The following is a 17280-nucleotide window of genomic DNA, read 5'->3' on the forward strand; positions in this document are numbered from 1 at the left end:
CTCATGCTGTCCCAGGTCCTCTCCCAGGATGCTTAAGGACATCCTACAGTGTAGGTCACACCCAGTGCACATTTGCAACAGCTTAAAATATCCTAAGTGAACCCCTTCGATGGCCATTTTCAGAGCCAAGTATTTGCCATTGCATTTAGCTAGCAGAGCTGAAAACATTGAGGACAAGGATGCCTCAATATTCCATCACAATGATAATTAAGACCTGGGTTGAGATAGGAGGGCTACCTTGTGGCTCTCAAAACTCACACTGAATTGGCTCCCCCCCCCTTCTTATCTGTATTTGCTACAAAAGCTCTATAGTTTAGGTGCTAAGGTGATATAGTTGCGATATTAAAATTTTCCTCTTGTTTTTATAGTTTAACCAATAAGGGGCGTGAAATAATTTTACAGAAAAATCCTGAACTGTTGCTTTGAGCAGGGAATGCTTATTGGTACGACACAGGAAACAGCATCCCTGCTTCTGTGCAGTGGGGGAACCTGTCTTCAGTTCAGATCCCAACCAATTAGTTCTTTCTCCAATGGGTGGTGTTTTTTTTTCTTTTAAAATCTTTTACTTTTAAAAATATTTTATCTAAGCGAAAGCCAGCACAGTGAGGAGGGAGAAGGGGGGTGGGAGAAGAAGGCTCTCAGCCAGGATGGGATCATGACCTGAGCCAAAGGTAGATCCTAACTGACTGAGCCACCCAGGTGCCCCTTAAACTCTTAAAATCTTTTCCTTTCTTGCAATGTAGCAAAGAACAAAAAGGGCCCAATGAAGCTGATAAAATGAGTATAGGGAGCACTCAGACTGAAGAACACGAAGTGAATGGATAAGTGAGTATTTTGCTACCTGCGAGTGGAGACAAAGCATCTGAGCAATACCACCAAAGACAACTGGATTTAAAGGAAGCTTCATGCAAGTGGGTGAGAAAAGGTTAAAAGATTCTCTTCTGATGCCAATAAGCCCTACCCTAAAGGAGCAATGTCCTAACACAGACAGCTGTAGGACAAGAATAGCATGGCATACAGATTAGTATCTGGGGCACCGGTAAAAGCGTCCAGGCCAGAGCTGAACAGAGTATTCTTGTAACCACACTGGCTAAGTGCAACTGTACTTAATGAGGAAGAAGTGAAAATCATGAGGATTCCACTGTATATCCTTGCAGTTTGTTGCATATATTTATGTTTCATGTAGTGTTGAACTACGTATATACACACCTCTCATGACACTGAGTGGGTTCAGTTAATCTTTTCTTGGTTTCTTAAAAATCTCTAACTAAAAATCTTTCCAGTTGACTGATGCAGGTAAAATTCAGAGTGGGCCAAATTAAGGACTTTTCCTATTCCGTCCAGACTTTTGTCACATGACACTTCTCTAGAACAAATGGCTCCTAGCTAGTGGTAGAATTATGATGCCATAAGAACCACCAACTGGCTGTTAAATTTGCTGTCTCTTGCCTCAACAGGATTATGACATCAGATATAAAGCAGCCAATCCTCTCCTCCTTTCCTCCTTTCTTTTTTTCTTTCTTTCACTTATTAGCAATTTGGTTCAACAAACTTTTAGAGGGCATGTGTCTGTTCCTATGTTGAGGAAAGCCAAAAAAACCTCCCTCTATTTCTTCAAGAAGCTTACAAGCTTATACAGGAGGCAGACAAATAAGTTTAATATAATGTGATAATTGCAACAATATCAACACCTCCAAAAGTGAGAGGAGAAAGAGCATAAACAAGAGCAGGGATGAGCTCTGAGAGCCTGGAGTAGGGGTGGGGGGTTGGAGTTAGGAAGATTTTGTCAGCCTTAGGTAGGTTTAAATTTATTAAAAGTGCAACTATAGAGAAACTCCTTGCTTATTTCCTGGAAGTTAAGTGCATTAGTTCTTCCTGCAACCCCGCAGGATAAACTGTATGCAAGAATTGACCCAAGCTGAACTGTGAACCAAGAATTGAAATAAAGGGCATGATTTGCTCAATCTGAACTACAACCAGTATGTTAAAAGAAGCAAACAAAGGAAACAACCAGCATTAAAGAACGTCAGAAGTGCAAGAGATTGCTTAGAGTTGATCTAGTCCATGTTTTTCATTATGTAGATGGAATAAAAGTGAAGTTCAGGGTGATTAAAGACTTCTGTAAAATCACAAGAAACCACTAATTGGCAGAGGGTGAGATAAAGCAAGAGTGTCCATCATGATCCAAGTTTATTGTTTTTTCAACTTCTGCGGTATACTTTATAGTGTACCACAAAAGAAAAATTTGATTTTATCTTTTCTTTCCAAATAATTGCCTTAGTGATAGTATCCTAAAAGAATCGAATTGAGACAAAAAATATTTTCCAAATAAAGCCTTTATTAATCTGATGTTTTCTTCCATCTGTATAAAAAAGTAGGCTTTTTAAAAAAGATTTTATTTATTTATTCATGAGAGAGAGAGAGAGAGAGGCAGAGACAAAGGCAGAGGGAGAAGCAGACTCCACGCAGGGAGCCCGATGTGGGACTTGATCTTGGGACTTGATCCTGGGACTCCAGGATCACGACCTGGGCCGGAGGCAGGTGCTAAACCACTGAGCCACCCAGGGATCCCCCAAAAGTAGGCTTTTAAAATAGAATCTCAACCTTGTTGGCTTCACTTTGTGATATGAGGCATATGGCTTCTTCTTTCATCTGCAACACAGACTATTATGCACTCCAGGCTTCAGCTCTCTCTTAAATTGATTGCTATCCAGCACCCAACAGAAGCTCTGTGGAGGGGACCATTATTAAGGGCGCTTATGAGGATGTCCACTTATTCCTACCAGTATGGAAGTTCTAAGTTTGTTACTGGGTAGCATCACTAGAGAGCTAAGAAATGGGGTATCATTTGCTTGGCCCTCTCTTTGATGGCATGTGTTCTAGTGTCACCCCCTCAGCATTGATCAAAGGTGACCACAAGAAACAATCATATCAAGACTCTTACTGTATTCGGTAAAAAAAAAAAAAAAAAAAAAGAAAGAAAAGAAAAAGAAAAGTGGGGGAGGTACACTGTCATCTGTATTATTCTAGGCTCTTTAGAAAAGAATAAGCGTATTTTGGAATTGGTACCAGGAAAATGTGTTTCCATTAAAAGAAGTGGTTGTGTACTTTTAGTATATGTGCTGCTGAAGCGAGCACGTGGTTGTGTACTTTTAAACTCAAATAACAATAATCATAAAAGTCATTTTCCTTTCTGCATTGGCTTCCACAAAGTGCAGGTTAAATGTTAAATGAAGCTCAATCTTAATACATAGGCTTACACTGGGGGCGTATTTGCTTTTTGCACTACAAAAATATTTCTGGTCTAACAATGATATTTTCTACAAGTGTTTTACTATAAGTTATCTCAGATCCTCCTTTGGAAGTAGCGGGGAATAAATAATGAATAAATATCTAAAACACTTCGTTTTGAGTCATTGTTGACTATGATGCTTTGTTATTGATAAACGTGAAGTTCCTGCTACACATGGCGCACGTGCTCCAGAGTTCTGGGGAAACCAAGTGGTACACGAAATGACTCCAGGCCGTAAGGGTCTTGAATCCAGCTGTGGGGCTAGAGCATATGTAGAGATAAACAGTTTCAGGTAGCAAACTCTAAAGTGATTTCAAAGATCCATTCTATTCTAAGACTCTAAGACTATTCAATTAGTAATTTGGACATTTGGTCAAAGCACATTCTGTTTTGAGTCAACTTAATATTGATATTTGGGCTAACATTTTTCTGAAGGTGGTAAGATCCTTTGGGTAATTCTGCTTCTGAGTAAGTTTTCATAAAAGCAATCAGTGTTCATGGTAGAAATTCGGAAAATCAGAAAAGTGTAAAGGAGCAAAGTAGTTGATAATCATGCTTTGGGTTCATACTGTATAACAATATATATATAATTTAGTGTTCCTGCTTTTTTTCACTCAACTTTATAGTGAGAATTCCTAGATACTAGATATTCTTCAGTAACGAGATTTGTTTGTATTGTGCAACATTGAATTGAAGGATTTGCTCAACCGTCACTGTATTGTTGATTTAGATTGTTTCCAACCTAGTTATCACCATTGAATACAATACTGTGATCTACATTGTAGTAATACACTGTTAAACACTTCACAGGGATTTTTAAAATTTAGTCTCACAATAATCCTGTGAAGTAAGAACTATTGTTCCTTGTTTATAATGTAACCAAGGAGTAGCAGTTAAAGAGCCCACAGCAAGGAAGAGGACTTAACCCCTAATGTGACATAAGCAAATATTGCATCTTGTTTTTTATGAATAAATAAGTAGGACTGCTCATGCCAACTGCCTATTGAAATATGCAATTATTAGCTCCAAATTAAGAGAGCTGTGGGATTTTTCTCCATCCCTTCTTCCTAATATATTTTTTAAAGGAAGGAACTAATGAATACTTAGGTTTTCTGATTTTTTCTCTTACTTTAGTAATTATTGCTCTACTATGATAAAATGTGTCATGTACCCTTATGGTCCTTATTGTTTTTGTTTTTATTGAGATATAAATGACAAAGGTAATTATATTAGTTTCAAGTGTACAACATAATGATTCAATATTTGCATATAATGTGAAATGACCAACACAATACTCCATCTATTACTACACATAGCCACAATTTTTTTTCCTTGTGATGAGAACTTTTATAGCTCTTATTTTGTAGTCTACAGAAGATGGTAGCAACACAGGATCCAGAAATAAGCCTCTCATTTTTACTGGAGGACAGTAAAACCACGGTAATGAAGAGAAATAAAAAAAAAAGGTGGTATAATTCTGAATATTATCATATTTGGACAGTGCAATGTTCATATATTTTCAAGTACCTAAAGAAATGGAACTGAATTAAACGAGCTGGCTACCTGAGGCCCGGATCCACTCCTGCTGTTTTAATGACTAGATAAGGACGATTTGCAATCAGCTCATCATTTGAAGCATATAAAATAAGGGCTTCTAAACTGCTTAATGATGGTTGAAATTGTTTCATTTCTTAAGCAGTTTAAACGATCACTGTGGCATTAACGCACCCTTTTGAAATAGTGCGAAACGGGGTCTGAAACTTTCACAAAGTTTGTTAGAAAATGAGAAGTAAGTGAAACTTGAGAGCCATCAGCGATCCTGAAACGACACCAAATCATGTCCAAACCCGAGGGATCACCCTGGTTTTGTGAACATTCCCGGAGCTTCCAATCTACTGACTCGGGCACCCTCCAGATCCTAAGTATTACAAGGGAAGCACTGAAGGCCTGAGAAGTTAGAGGACCGAGGAAGGTGCCAGGTAGGCTAACCTACTGCCTAGGCGCCAAATAGGTGCTTACCTACTGCCTAGGCGCCAAATAGGTGCTTACCTACTGCCTAACCAAACTGTCCCTGGAGAAACCACCTTTGCTTTTCCAGGCAGGAGGCCTCGGGGAGCCCCCATCCCACACTGCAGGCGAGTCTTGGTCCATCAAGGGGTGGAGCGGGCGCCCTCGGTAGTCTCGGCACCCCGGCCCCGGCCACCCGCGGACTGTGCGCGGCCTCGGGCAGCCTAGCCATCGGCGAGCAGGAGCAGCAGCAGCAGGAGCAGCAGCAGCAGCAGCAGGAGCAGCGCCAGGGCGCTCCAGGGCAGGTGCCCGGCCCCGGGAGTGGGGGGTGGGAGGTGGGAGGTGGGAGGTGGGGGGTGGGGGGGTGGGAGTTGCAGTCCCCGCGGGCCGCCGCGCCCGGCGTTGCCAAGGCTTGCGCAGTGCGCGTCCCTAGCAGCCGGCCGCCCACGTCAAGGTTTGTTTAATAATCGCCGGGTATTTGGGGGGCGGGGGGGGGTCTGGGCGGCCGCGGGGGCAGCGGCTGAGGCGCGGCGGCTGTGGCCCAGGGCACCCTGCCCCGTCTGACCCGAGCGGGGAGGATGGAAGCTCCCGCCGCGCTCTGAGCCCCCCGCCCCCCCGGAGAGAGAACACCCCTGCCGCCGCCCCGGCCACCGCCCGCTGTCCTGCGCTCGGTCTCCGCCGCCCAGCGCGCGGCCGCGGGAGGAGGGAGCGATGGCAGAGAACCTCAGGAGGCTGGTCTCCGGCGAGCCCCTCCGGGCCATGCACGAGCAGCTGGAGCGCTGGCGGGCGGAGTACAGCGTGAGTCGGGGCGGGCGGGGGGCGCTCCTGTCCCGGCGGGGGCCTCCTGGGGCTCGCTCGGGGGCCGCCCGGGACCCGGATGGCGGGGGTGGGGGGGGCGCGGGGCCGCAGACGCCCCCCGGGTCCCAGGGCGCCCTCCCCGCCCCGCCCCCGCGCGGTAACCAAGGACGCTGGCGGCCCTAGCAACGGGCCGCGTCCGGGTCCCCAGCTCGGAGCGCAGCCTTGGTCCTGCCTCCCCGCGACTCTCGCGGTGATATTTTATTTTATTTTATTTTATTTTATTTTATTTTATTTTATTTTATTTTATTTTATTTTATTTTATTTTATTTATTCTATTTTATTTTATTTTTTATTATATTATTTTTAATAATAAATTTATTTTTTATTGGTGTTCAATTTGCCAACATACAGAATAACACCCAGTGCTCATCCCGTCAAGTGCCCCCTCCCAGTGCCCGCCACCCAGTCACCCCCACCCCCCGCCCTCCTCCCCTTCCACCACCCCCAGTTCGTTTCCCAGAGTTAGGAGTCTTCATGGTCTGTCTCCCTCTCTGATATTTCCTACCCATTTCTTCTCCCTTCTCTTCTATTCCCTTTCACTATTATTTATATTCCCCAAATGACTTTTTATTTATTTTTATTTTTTTATTTTTATTTTTTCCAAATGACTTTTTTATAAAAAATACCCCCAGATGGCAGTGACATGGACACTTGTCAACGTTGCGGGCTTCAGGCGTGTGCCGACTTCAGGAGGCCTGGGGCCAGGGCTTCTGCAGGAAGCCGACGTTCTGGCATCGAACCCATAGAGCTCCTCAAGTCCCATTAACCGCCCCCCCCACCCCCGACCCACCACCACCACCACCACCCAGTGCAACTCAGTGTTGCATCTGCTGAGGTTGACCCTTGCGCCTTACGCAGGGGAGGCGCAGAGGTTCAGCGAGTGGAAGGGCGGGCGGAGCGCGGGGCACCTGCGGCCCTGCACCCAGCCCCCCTGCGGCCCTGCACCCAGGCCCCTGCGGCCCTGCACCCAGCCCCCCTGCGGCCCTGCACCCAGCCCCCCTCCGCCCCCCCCGTTCTAGGGCCGGCGCCGCACAGACCCGCAGAGGCCCCTACGCCCATGCAGGTCCCCTCCGTGCGTCTCGTACCTCGTCTGTTAAATAGGAGAGACTCGCTCAACCAGATGATACGCGAAGTTCTTTCTCGGATCTCAAATTTCGCTCTCTCTCTCTCTCTCTCTTTTTTTTTTTTTTGAATTTAAATCCGCTTGTTTCTGAAATCCTACCAGGACAAATGCAACTGGATGCGGTCTGAGTCTGGGCTTCCGCGTTCCCCCTTGGACCAGGGCTCCTGCGGTGGAGGGGAGCTCCAACAGCACTTAGAGCTTTCTCCTCGCCCCCCTCTCTGCTGCTGAGTATTTACCACCTCTGCCCACTTTTAAAGAATGAGCACTGTGACTATTCCTTCCCCATCAAGATTGCAGGACTGTGTTTTTTAAAAAGTTATTTTATTTTATTTTATTTATTCATGAGAGACAGAGAGAGAGAGAGAAAGAGAGAGGCTGAGACACAGGCAGAGGGAGAAGCAGGTGCCATGCAGGGAGCCCGACGTGGGACTCGATCCCTGGACGCCAGGATCACACCCTGGGTGGAAGGAAGGTGCTAAACCACTGAGCCATCCATTTTTTTGTGGTCTGTGTTTTTTTTTTTTTTTAATTTACTTTAATTTAATTGTATAAGATTGCAGGGAAATTGACATTTGCCTCCTACTACATCTTATAGCATATTCTTTCTATTTCTTTCCTTCCTTTTTTTCTCCCCTCCTTCTTTCTTTTCTCCCTCCCTCCTCTCTTTTCCTTTCTTTCTTTTTCTTCCTTCCTTCTTCCATTTCCGTCTTCCTTTCCTTTCCTTTCCTTTCCTTTCCTTTCCTTTCCTTTCCTTTCCTCCCTCCCTCCCTCCTTCCGTCCCTTCTTTCTTTCCTTCCCTCCTTCCATCCTTTTTCTTGTTATTACCCTGTGACCTAAGTAAACTCTGAATGTTAAAAAGTACATTCAGTTTGGGGGTGCCTGACTGGCTCAGCCAGGAGAGAGAGCTTGGGGCTCTTGATCTTGGGTTTGTAAGTTTAAGCCTCAATTACTTAAAAATATAATAATAAGTTTTTTTTTTTTTACAAAAAAATATATTCAGTTTGTCACAAGACCATGTTTAACATAAATGACACTACCATTTCGCTGAATCAAATGATTGTTTTAGAAACTACACATAAGTACTAAGACATGCCAAAGTTTATTACACTTCCCTTTCTTAGTAACAGTGGTCCATCTACAAACTATTTCAATCTAGATTATCTCCCCCATGCCAGGCTCATCCCGCCCCCCCCTTCATAGAGAATGCACTTTTAGAGACCAATGCCTTTCTAAAAAAATCTGTGACCATTTCTCTGTATGATCATTTCTCCTGGGCTGTCTAGTGTTTCTGTTGCATTTGGCTGTTGACATCTCCATTCTTCTAAGGCTCTAACAGTTTGTCTCCTTGCCTTGTCCACTTCCCTCCTATAGTAATTATTCAAGACTTTATCAATCTTCTCTTGGGCCTCCATCCTTGCTTCTCTCCCACATATAAGCCCATGAATCTCATATCTGTATTCAGGGCCTGTTCTCATCTGAGCTCACTTCTCTGATTGCCTTTTAGACATTTTCAGTTGTGCTATCATCATCTCGAAGTCCAATCAGTCTAAAATCTAACTTAGCTTCGCCCATGCCATGAACACTGGCCTCTTGACTTCACAGTCTTCATCATGACACACCTCACAACATGTTCACCTGCTTAATCTGTTGGCACCTACTTCAAAATGCGCACAGAACCCTTTCACCACGTTTGCTATAACCACCCTTCCATGATCGTTCATCTAGATTATTAAAGTGATTCTCCCAAATGTCAAGTCAGATCAAGTTACCTCTCTGATAAAATCCTCAGACTTTCTATCGCACCTAGAATAAAAGCCAAAGTTCCTACAATGACTATCAAAGTCCTACACAATTGTGCTCCTTTAAACTCTGACCTCATCTGTTACTCCCTTAATCTACTGCGGCGATATTGGTCTTGTTGCTCTTTCTATTGGCAAAGCTGTCCAATAGAACTTTCTAGGATCGGACATGGTCTATACAGGCACTGTCCAATATGGTGGTTATTTGGTACTAGAATTGTGGCAAGTGCAAATTAAGGAACTGAATTTTAAATTTCATTTAAATTTTAAAAAGTAAATTTCAACTAAAGTTTAATTAATTTAAACCCAAATAGTCACATATGGATAGTAGCTACTCTATTGGACAGAAGTCTAGAGCATACCAGCCAGTCTCCTGTTTCAGGACGTTTTGCACTCTCTGTTCCCCTCTGCCTGGAAAACTTTTGCCTGTGGATATTTAAGTAAGATATCAACATTTTCACTTTCTCTCCTCCTTAAGTCTTTGTTTAAATGTCACCTCAGGAGAAACCACCCTGTTTACAATTACCATCTCCCACCCCTGCCGCTGGCACTCACTGTGTCCCTTTTCTGCTTTCTTACTTCTGTGATAGCTACATCTTCTCATTTTTACTTATTCTTTTACTGAATTGTCAATCTTTCCTTCTCCTTTTCCCACTAAAAGGTAAGCTCCAGAGGGCCAAGATTTCTCCCTTTTCCTGCTCATCACTGTATTTCCAGCACTTAGAATAATGCCTGCCTCCTAGTAGTGCTCAGAAAATAATGACTGACTGAGTGCCACCACCATTCTCCCAGACATCCGGGTTCTTGGACTCATTTTTCTTCTTAAAAACCTCATATCCAGTGTAGAATTAAAGATGATCCTCCAGTATCTTTATTTCAGCCTTTATTGAAATTGGAATTGAAACCAAAAACCATGATTTCCAAGTAGGGGCACAATTGAGAGGATGCAAGAGTTTTTAATAGTTTTTGTTGTTGTTGTTGTTGTTGTTGTTGTTTTTGGTGTGTGTGTATGTGGTGAAAGGCAGAGGATAAGAATATATCTATAAGCCACCTACCAAAATTTAGGTTACATCTAGACTTATTTAGTAACTTGTCACCTACAGTGTGGGTTTTGGTCAACTGCTAAGATGTTTCCTGTAATACTGCAAGTTTGTTTTACTAGTTCCAAGGACTTTTTCCTTGAAATCTTAAGATACAGAGTAGTCATTATAGCAAACTACATTATTAAAATGTTGGTTGTAGAGGTTTTTTCATTAAAAGCTTTAAATTATGTTTGTTATGCAAAGTTGATTTTGTTGACTGTGACCACACTGATTTAGTTCTAACTAAACTCAAGCAAAATAAAAGACCGTAAATACTACACTAGAATTAAGAATGTGATTAAAATCATCCCCTTGGGAAACAATTTATTTTCAGTGAAAAAGATCAATAACTTGAATAGATTTAGTTCTAAAACACAATGCAAAATTTTCATTTTCCTTCATTTGGATTAACAGATCCTATTTAGTTTTTCTTCTTTCTGTCCTATAATTTCCTTCATATGGATTCCCATTTCCTCTGCCTTAATCTGTCCATCACCACCATCTTTTCATCGTGTCCTATGTATGTTGTCAGACACAGCAAATTTTTAAAAAATGTAATTTTCTGCCCCAAAGCTTTTGATTTTTATTTGTTGGCTGGGTTTTAATCTTGCAACATCTAATAATCTTCTGGGCCCTAGGCAGAACCACTACTTGCTTGATTTTTTAAAAAAATGTATTCATTAAAAACAAATTATGAGGAGGGATATTTTTCAAAACCCCACTAGAGAAACATAATAAATGCAACAACAAACACTGCCAATTCACTTTCTTTTAGTTATTAAAGAGAAGTTGAATTATTGTATTACTTGGTCTTTAAAACTTGGATTCCATTGGCTCTTCAGGGACAGCTTGGTACAAACATGTACCTTCAGAATTGTTTTTCCGTCTTTGTGGTTATTGAGTATGTTGGTGAAAAAGCCATAGAAAATCTCTTCTTGTTCAACCAAGAACTGAGCCAATTATTAAGAGCTTAATAATTCACTCAATAAATGGTTATTGGACTAGACACTCTATATTTACACATTTGGCAATGTACATTTATTGATTAACTTAATATTTTTTTCAGAGTTTATGATGTGTCTGTGCTCAGTGCTGGGACTAGAAATGTCAGTTGCATCTTAATGATAGACTTCCAGTTGGAGAAGAGGATGAAGGGTAAAGGAAACAGCATGTGTAAAAAGCAGGGAGGCATGAAGAAGCTGGCCTATTTGGGGAAGCCTGTGAATGGTTCAAGGCAAGGAGTGGAAGTGAGATGAGGCTGAGGAGGTGGGGTGGTTGGGCCAGAGGGTAGAGGCTTTGGGTGGTATGTTAAGGAGTTTGGACTTTATCTTAGGAGCAATGGTGGGGGCGGGGGTGGGGGAAACCAAAAGCGTCATGCAGTGAGGAGACAAGGTCAGACTCTGAGAAGCATCCTTCAAGTAAGAAAGAGTATGCTGCCCCAAAATGCCCCCAGTTGATCATGCAACATCTATATGGACCTCTTGGTCAACTCTACAAAAGGGTCAAATGACCACCTATGCAGAACTGGGTTCTGATGACCAAATTAACCCATAGAGATGTTAAGATGAAGAGTTAACTTCCTTCCAATGTTAGCAGTACCTGGAGAAGGTCAGCTCTGGGCTGAAACGCTCCTCCTCCTGAGATTCTTTTGTTTCTACCCAGAGTCTTGTGGACTAGGGAGATGCTTTTGGTCAGATGCTCTGCGATTTATTACTTTTTAAAATGTACTATATATAATTAGAGGAGCAAATGGTAGGACCTTACTATACCCTTGATCACCCCATCCCTAAGAGAGAATAGGATTCCATTTCTTGATAATAGACACCAGGACATTACATTCTGGAAACTTTTGATTATCTGATATGTGAGTGGGGATGATAGAGAAAGCTGATGATGCGTCCTCTTGCATGACTCTCTTGTGCTATAAAAAGCTGCCCTCTTAAGTGAAAACAGCATATTCAATATTAGTACATAAAAGGAGATCTCAGGGAGGAGTCCCTCTGCTATAGGATAATCTTTGTGGTTGAAATAGACGTTGCCTATATGACAAAATGTCCCTGACTATCAATACAAAAGGGCTGTTGTAGTTGCTATGGTGTCTTCAAACAGACTCCCTGGCTGCCTTTGCTCTTCCCCATAGTCAACACATTTCTACATTCCTGGGGATTCAATCTAGTAAATTTATAGAAAACACGTTTTCTTCCCTTTATCTTTTTACTACTATGCTGCAGTAATGAATAAAAATCCAAATCTTAGTGCCTAAACTTGCATAAAAGAGATTTCTCATTCATGCAAAGTCCAGTGAAAACTCTCTTCCACAATTGGCTCGGGTTCAGGCGCCCTCTACCTCGTGGACCAGTCATCTCATCACAGGATCTCAAAGGTCGGTAGGGGAAGAGAGAGAGAGAGCACCTAAATTATATATATCACTTTCACTCATCTTCCCTAGGCCAGAATTGTTATGTGGCTCCAATCTAATTGTAAAAGAGCCTGAGAAATGGAAAGCATGTGGAATATTTGATTGGTGCTACTGTTTCTGCCCCAGCTACTAATGAGGAATTCATGGCTAGGAAAGAAATTGACGAGTGATTAAGACAGATTATTTTTTTAACAGAGGGTCTATCAACTTTTTAATTTTCCTTTCTTCGCTTCTTCTTAGACAAACTTGTTAATGGAAATATCATCATTGCTTAATATTTAAGGAAAATAATTAATGAAAGAAATCCAATAGAAATATTAACTGCAGGCTGAGACGTCAAAATCCTGTGGAGAGGTCTAAATAGAAGCTTTTGCTAAAATGTTGGGGTATATTTAAGCTGGCTTATAACTAAAATTCAATATTTTGGTTTTATTTTTTAAAGATTTTGTTTGTTTATTCATGAGAGACACAGAGGGAGAGGCAGAGAAACAGGCAGAGGGAGAAGCAGGCTCCTTGCAGGAAGCCTGATGTGGGGCTTGATCCCCAGACTAGGATCACACCCTGAGCCAAAGGCAGACGCTCAACCGTTGAACCACCCAGGGGTCCCTAGACTGAGGTTTCTTAAAATGCAAATCACTGTATTTTGTGCTGAAATCGATGGGTTTAAATAGCTTTTCCAACCAACTTGCAAATTGATGAAGGATATTTAGTGATAAATTTGATTAATGTAATGATGAAAAGTGTTCTCTCTTCCATGTTGTGGAGGTGATTCAAGGTGAGGAATAGAATCAAAGATGTGAAAGACCCATTGGTAGAGGCTTGGATGATCAGGCTGTCACAAGGAGAAATGGTAAGGTCAAGGCTGCTCCCAAGTAAAGGACGTGAAAGGCATCAAGGTTGTTCTAGTACACATGTTACGTGTGCAAAGGCAAGGCAGGGGTGTGGCTGCAGTGGAGAGAGTTGCTGCGGGGAAGCAGAGGGAAGTAAGGCTGGACAAGTCATGTGGACGCATGTTGGCAAGGTATTGGGAAAAGGGGCAACATTTAGGCTTGATATTATTGGGAACTTTTGTTTGGGCAAGAGAGTGGGGACCTTGAAAGGATGGGAATGAAGCCACTGTCCCGTTGCTGTCCTTCCCTGCACCAGGGAACTTCTTCAAAGTCGTCTGTCCTCATTGTCTTTACTCCTTCCTTGCTTCCATTTGCTCCCTCAACCCCGTGCAATGTGGAAATACATCAAGTATCCCCACACCATTCTGCTGTCACTGTTCTCAACATGGTCCCCAGAGGCCACCTGATAGCCAAGCCCTACTTCTTTTTCCTGGTTCTTATCTCCTTGAATTTTCTGCAGGCAATTGATGCACCAAGTTCTATAGCTTTAGCTACTTCCCCGATGTGAGTGACCGTGAAATCTATCTCCAGGTTGGGCTTTCTTCAGAGCTCCCGACCTAGGCAACCACCCGCCTTTCAGCTTGCAACATGTGGATGCTCTAGACATCCCCCAACCCAACACCAACCCAACAGGACTAGTTTTCCCCTCTCTCACCTTGCTGGTTCTCCACTTGTGTCCTGTGGTTGGGCAATGGCACCGCATTCCCTGCTGTGGTCCAAGCCTGAAACCTGGGGCCCCCTCTCTCCACCATGCCTCACAAGTGGGTTCATCACACCCTCAGGATTCTACTGTTAAGTATCTGTCAGGTAGCCCCCAGTTTTCCCTTTGCTCAACTGCTGAGCCACCCAAATGTCCCTAGACTCATTAAATTGATCTCCCTTCCCATTCGAGCTATGGCTTGCACTTTTGGTTGCCCATAAAAATCATTCATAAAACTTTTAAAAACTTTTCAGTGCTCAGGCCTCACACTAGAGCAGTTAGAAAATAGGAATGAGAGCCCACGGAGCTCCTCATGTGAAGGCCTTCCTGAATCTTCTTGGCCCCCCACCACTTCTTCTTTTGAGCCTCACCTGTGAAATCTAGACCTACTTTTATATAGCAAGTAATTCTGGTTTTACATTTATTTACATGTTTCTCTTAGACTATAAATTTCTTGAGAGAAGAGGCTCTCTTACCCTTCATGGTACTTCTAGCATCTGGCACACAGTAGTCTCCTCCATAAAAATTTGTTGAGAGCCTAAAAGCATAAGTGAAGCAGAGAATAAACCATTTTCATCTCTGGCTTCCTGGTTCTTTACCTTCCTTCTTGGCTGTCCTCTTATTTCTCACTGCTCTTGCTTTGTTTTCATTTACTGGCCCTTCTTCCTCAGCCTGTTTCTGAAATAGCAAAACTGCCGTCCGCCCTGCCCTTTGCCTTCTCCTGCCCTGGGGATCTCATCTATGCACATGGGTTCCTCTCTCTCCATCTGCTGAAGCTTCCAGAACCACACTTCCAGCCCCAACCTCTCTGCTGAGATCCAGAGTCTTTTCCTTCTGCTCTGGGTACAGTGCCATGGTTGAGAGCCTGGCTCTGCCTCAAAGGCTGCAGGAACAGGCTTAGTTTCCAGCTCAACCACCTTTTCTCCAAATTGCTTAAGATCTTGATTTTCCTCATTGGTGAATTAGGGATGATGGATGGCATCCAGTTTGTAGGGTTATTTTGAGGATTATGTGAAACTGTATTTAAAGCTCGCAACACAGGGCTTGGCTGGCACAAAGTAAGTGCTCAAGAGTTGTTAGGTACTTTTACCAGACAGCTCTCCCTGAAGGTTCTGCAGATCCCCTACATTGTCTGAGAACAGAACCCATCCCTCGGACACCTCTTTTCTATTTCAAACCTTCTGACTTCCTCTGTAGGTAATGCTAGAACCAGTGGGACCTTGGCTGACACTGATGTGAAGGGCTGGGAAGGGCCTTCAGGGGGCCCTTGGCATCTCCACAACCCTCAACATCTCTCAGCCACATGGTTATAACTGGCCCCCTTCCCACCAGGCTCACCCTCTCATCTGAACTCGATGTGATCGGCTTTTGCCAGAGTGATTTTTGTAAAACACAAAGTAAGTTGGATGACGTCACCACTTTCCTCCATCTGCTCCCTCCAGTCTCTCAGTGGCAGGATAAGGCTCAGAGCCCTTCATGTGGCAAATTAAGTTTATCATTATTTGGTCTCTGGACCAAATGTATCCCACTTGCCCCTGTGGTACACCTTGCTGCTCCCTGCCTTGGGTACCTGCTGTTCCTTCTCTGGAAATACCTTAATTTTTTGCCCTTCACTGCACTAGGGCATGCTTTGCTCCTTCTACAGCTCACGACCCACCTAGAGCACTTAATAAACTTGAAGATAACTATTAATCCTCTTTACTCTCCCATTTTTCACCCCTCTTCCCCAGCTGGTGAGCTCACTGATAGTAGGCAACTTTTAATTTTTTTTCAGTGTAGCTTTATTTCCTGGGCTCAGCCCAAGGCCTTGCAAAGAATAGGAACCCACTGATTTATGAAGGCATGGACGTTGGAATTTAGGAAACAGCATAATTAGTTCGTATCTTGGCTCTATTTATTTTATGGGCTCCCTTGCAACTTGAGTGTCTTGTGTGATGCTTTGTGTGAGAAGCTGCAGCGTGTGGTGACAGGTCTTGGGAGCAGGAGCTGTCCTATACTGTATATTCTCTTCTGTGATTTAAGTTGTGTGTACAAATCCACTTAGCAGACATTCCTTTGGGCACCTCCTTTGTACCAGGCACTGGGTAAGGCATAGAAGCAGATGGTGGTAATACTACAATAATACTTTTAATTATTCTGTCCCTCCTCTACTCTGCACTTAAGTTAGCTCATGAGACCAGCATGTAAATAGGAGTAAACAGAGGCTCATATTTAAAACACCCTTTCTAAAAAAATAAATAAAATAAAATACCTTTTCTGAGACTATAGCAAATACGTGGGACGCGGTATTTGAACCCAGGTTTGCCTTATTTCTGTACCCGCTGCTCCTTTCAGTAACCCGTAATACCTCCTAGGTACCAAATGTGGAGTGCCCTCTGTCTCTGAGGTGCTAGATATGCATTATTTGGATTTAATTATCCTCTGCAAGGCATTATCCCCATTTTTCTGGAGAAGAAATGGGCTCAGGAAAGTCAAGTAACCTGGGTAGGATTGCCCAGAATGGTGAGAGGCAATCATTCGGGTCCACTGGACCCTCAGGCCCGCTCCTGGACACTCAGCCTGTGGCATGGTCTAGCCAGGGGCCAAAGCTGTTTTGTAACAGGTTCACCGTGGTAAGTGCAGGCATATGGGCAAGGCCAAGGGCTTCAGCAAGGGAGGGATGGGCACAGCTGTTCAGCTGGGGGTTCCAAATGTTCTGACGATGTCAGTATTACGCTGGTAAGTCATTCATTCATTCATTCATTCATTCATTCCATACTTTGGAGCCCTTTGATTTGTTAGACATACCAGTGGCAACCGATAGAGACATAGGAGAGACAAAGGGATTTTTAAAAAGAGCTCCTTGTCTTTTTAGGAGAAGGAGATAGAAGGATGAGACACAGAGACAAATGGCTGCATCAGACTTAACTGCCATAACAGAGCTTGTCACCAGTGCTGTCACCAGCATGGACCTAAGCTCGCAGCTCGCCCTAGGGCGCCATGAGTCCACCCCATCCAGGCTCCTTCCCAGGCTTGCGAGGCTCTCTGGGACCTGTCCTGCCAACCTCTCTCACCTTCTGTGCTTCTACCCTACACACTTACTTTTGGTTCTCAAGGTGACTAAATTCGCT

At 43.5% G+C, this 17280-nt stretch overlaps 1 protein-coding gene across 1 annotated transcript in view; it reads left to right on the forward strand.

Annotated features, from left to right (window-relative positions):
- Positions 1-5980: 5980 nt before the first annotated feature.
- SPATA18 (spermatogenesis associated 18) overlaps positions 5981-17280 on the forward strand; it is a 36305-nt gene continuing 25005 nt past the window's right edge. Inside the window, exon 1 of the mRNA XM_041726656.1 lies at positions 5981-6097. Within this exon, the coding sequence (XP_041582590.1) occupies positions 6011-6097 (87 nt within the window). The 5' untranslated portion in view covers positions 5981-6010. The remainder of the gene's footprint in view (positions 6098-17280) is intronic.

The sequence above is a fragment of the Vulpes lagopus genome, chromosome 12, assembly GCF_018345385.1.
Source record: "Vulpes lagopus strain Blue_001 chromosome 12, ASM1834538v1, whole genome shotgun sequence".
Taxonomy (NCBI): domain Eukaryota; kingdom Metazoa; phylum Chordata; class Mammalia; order Carnivora; family Canidae; genus Vulpes; species Vulpes lagopus.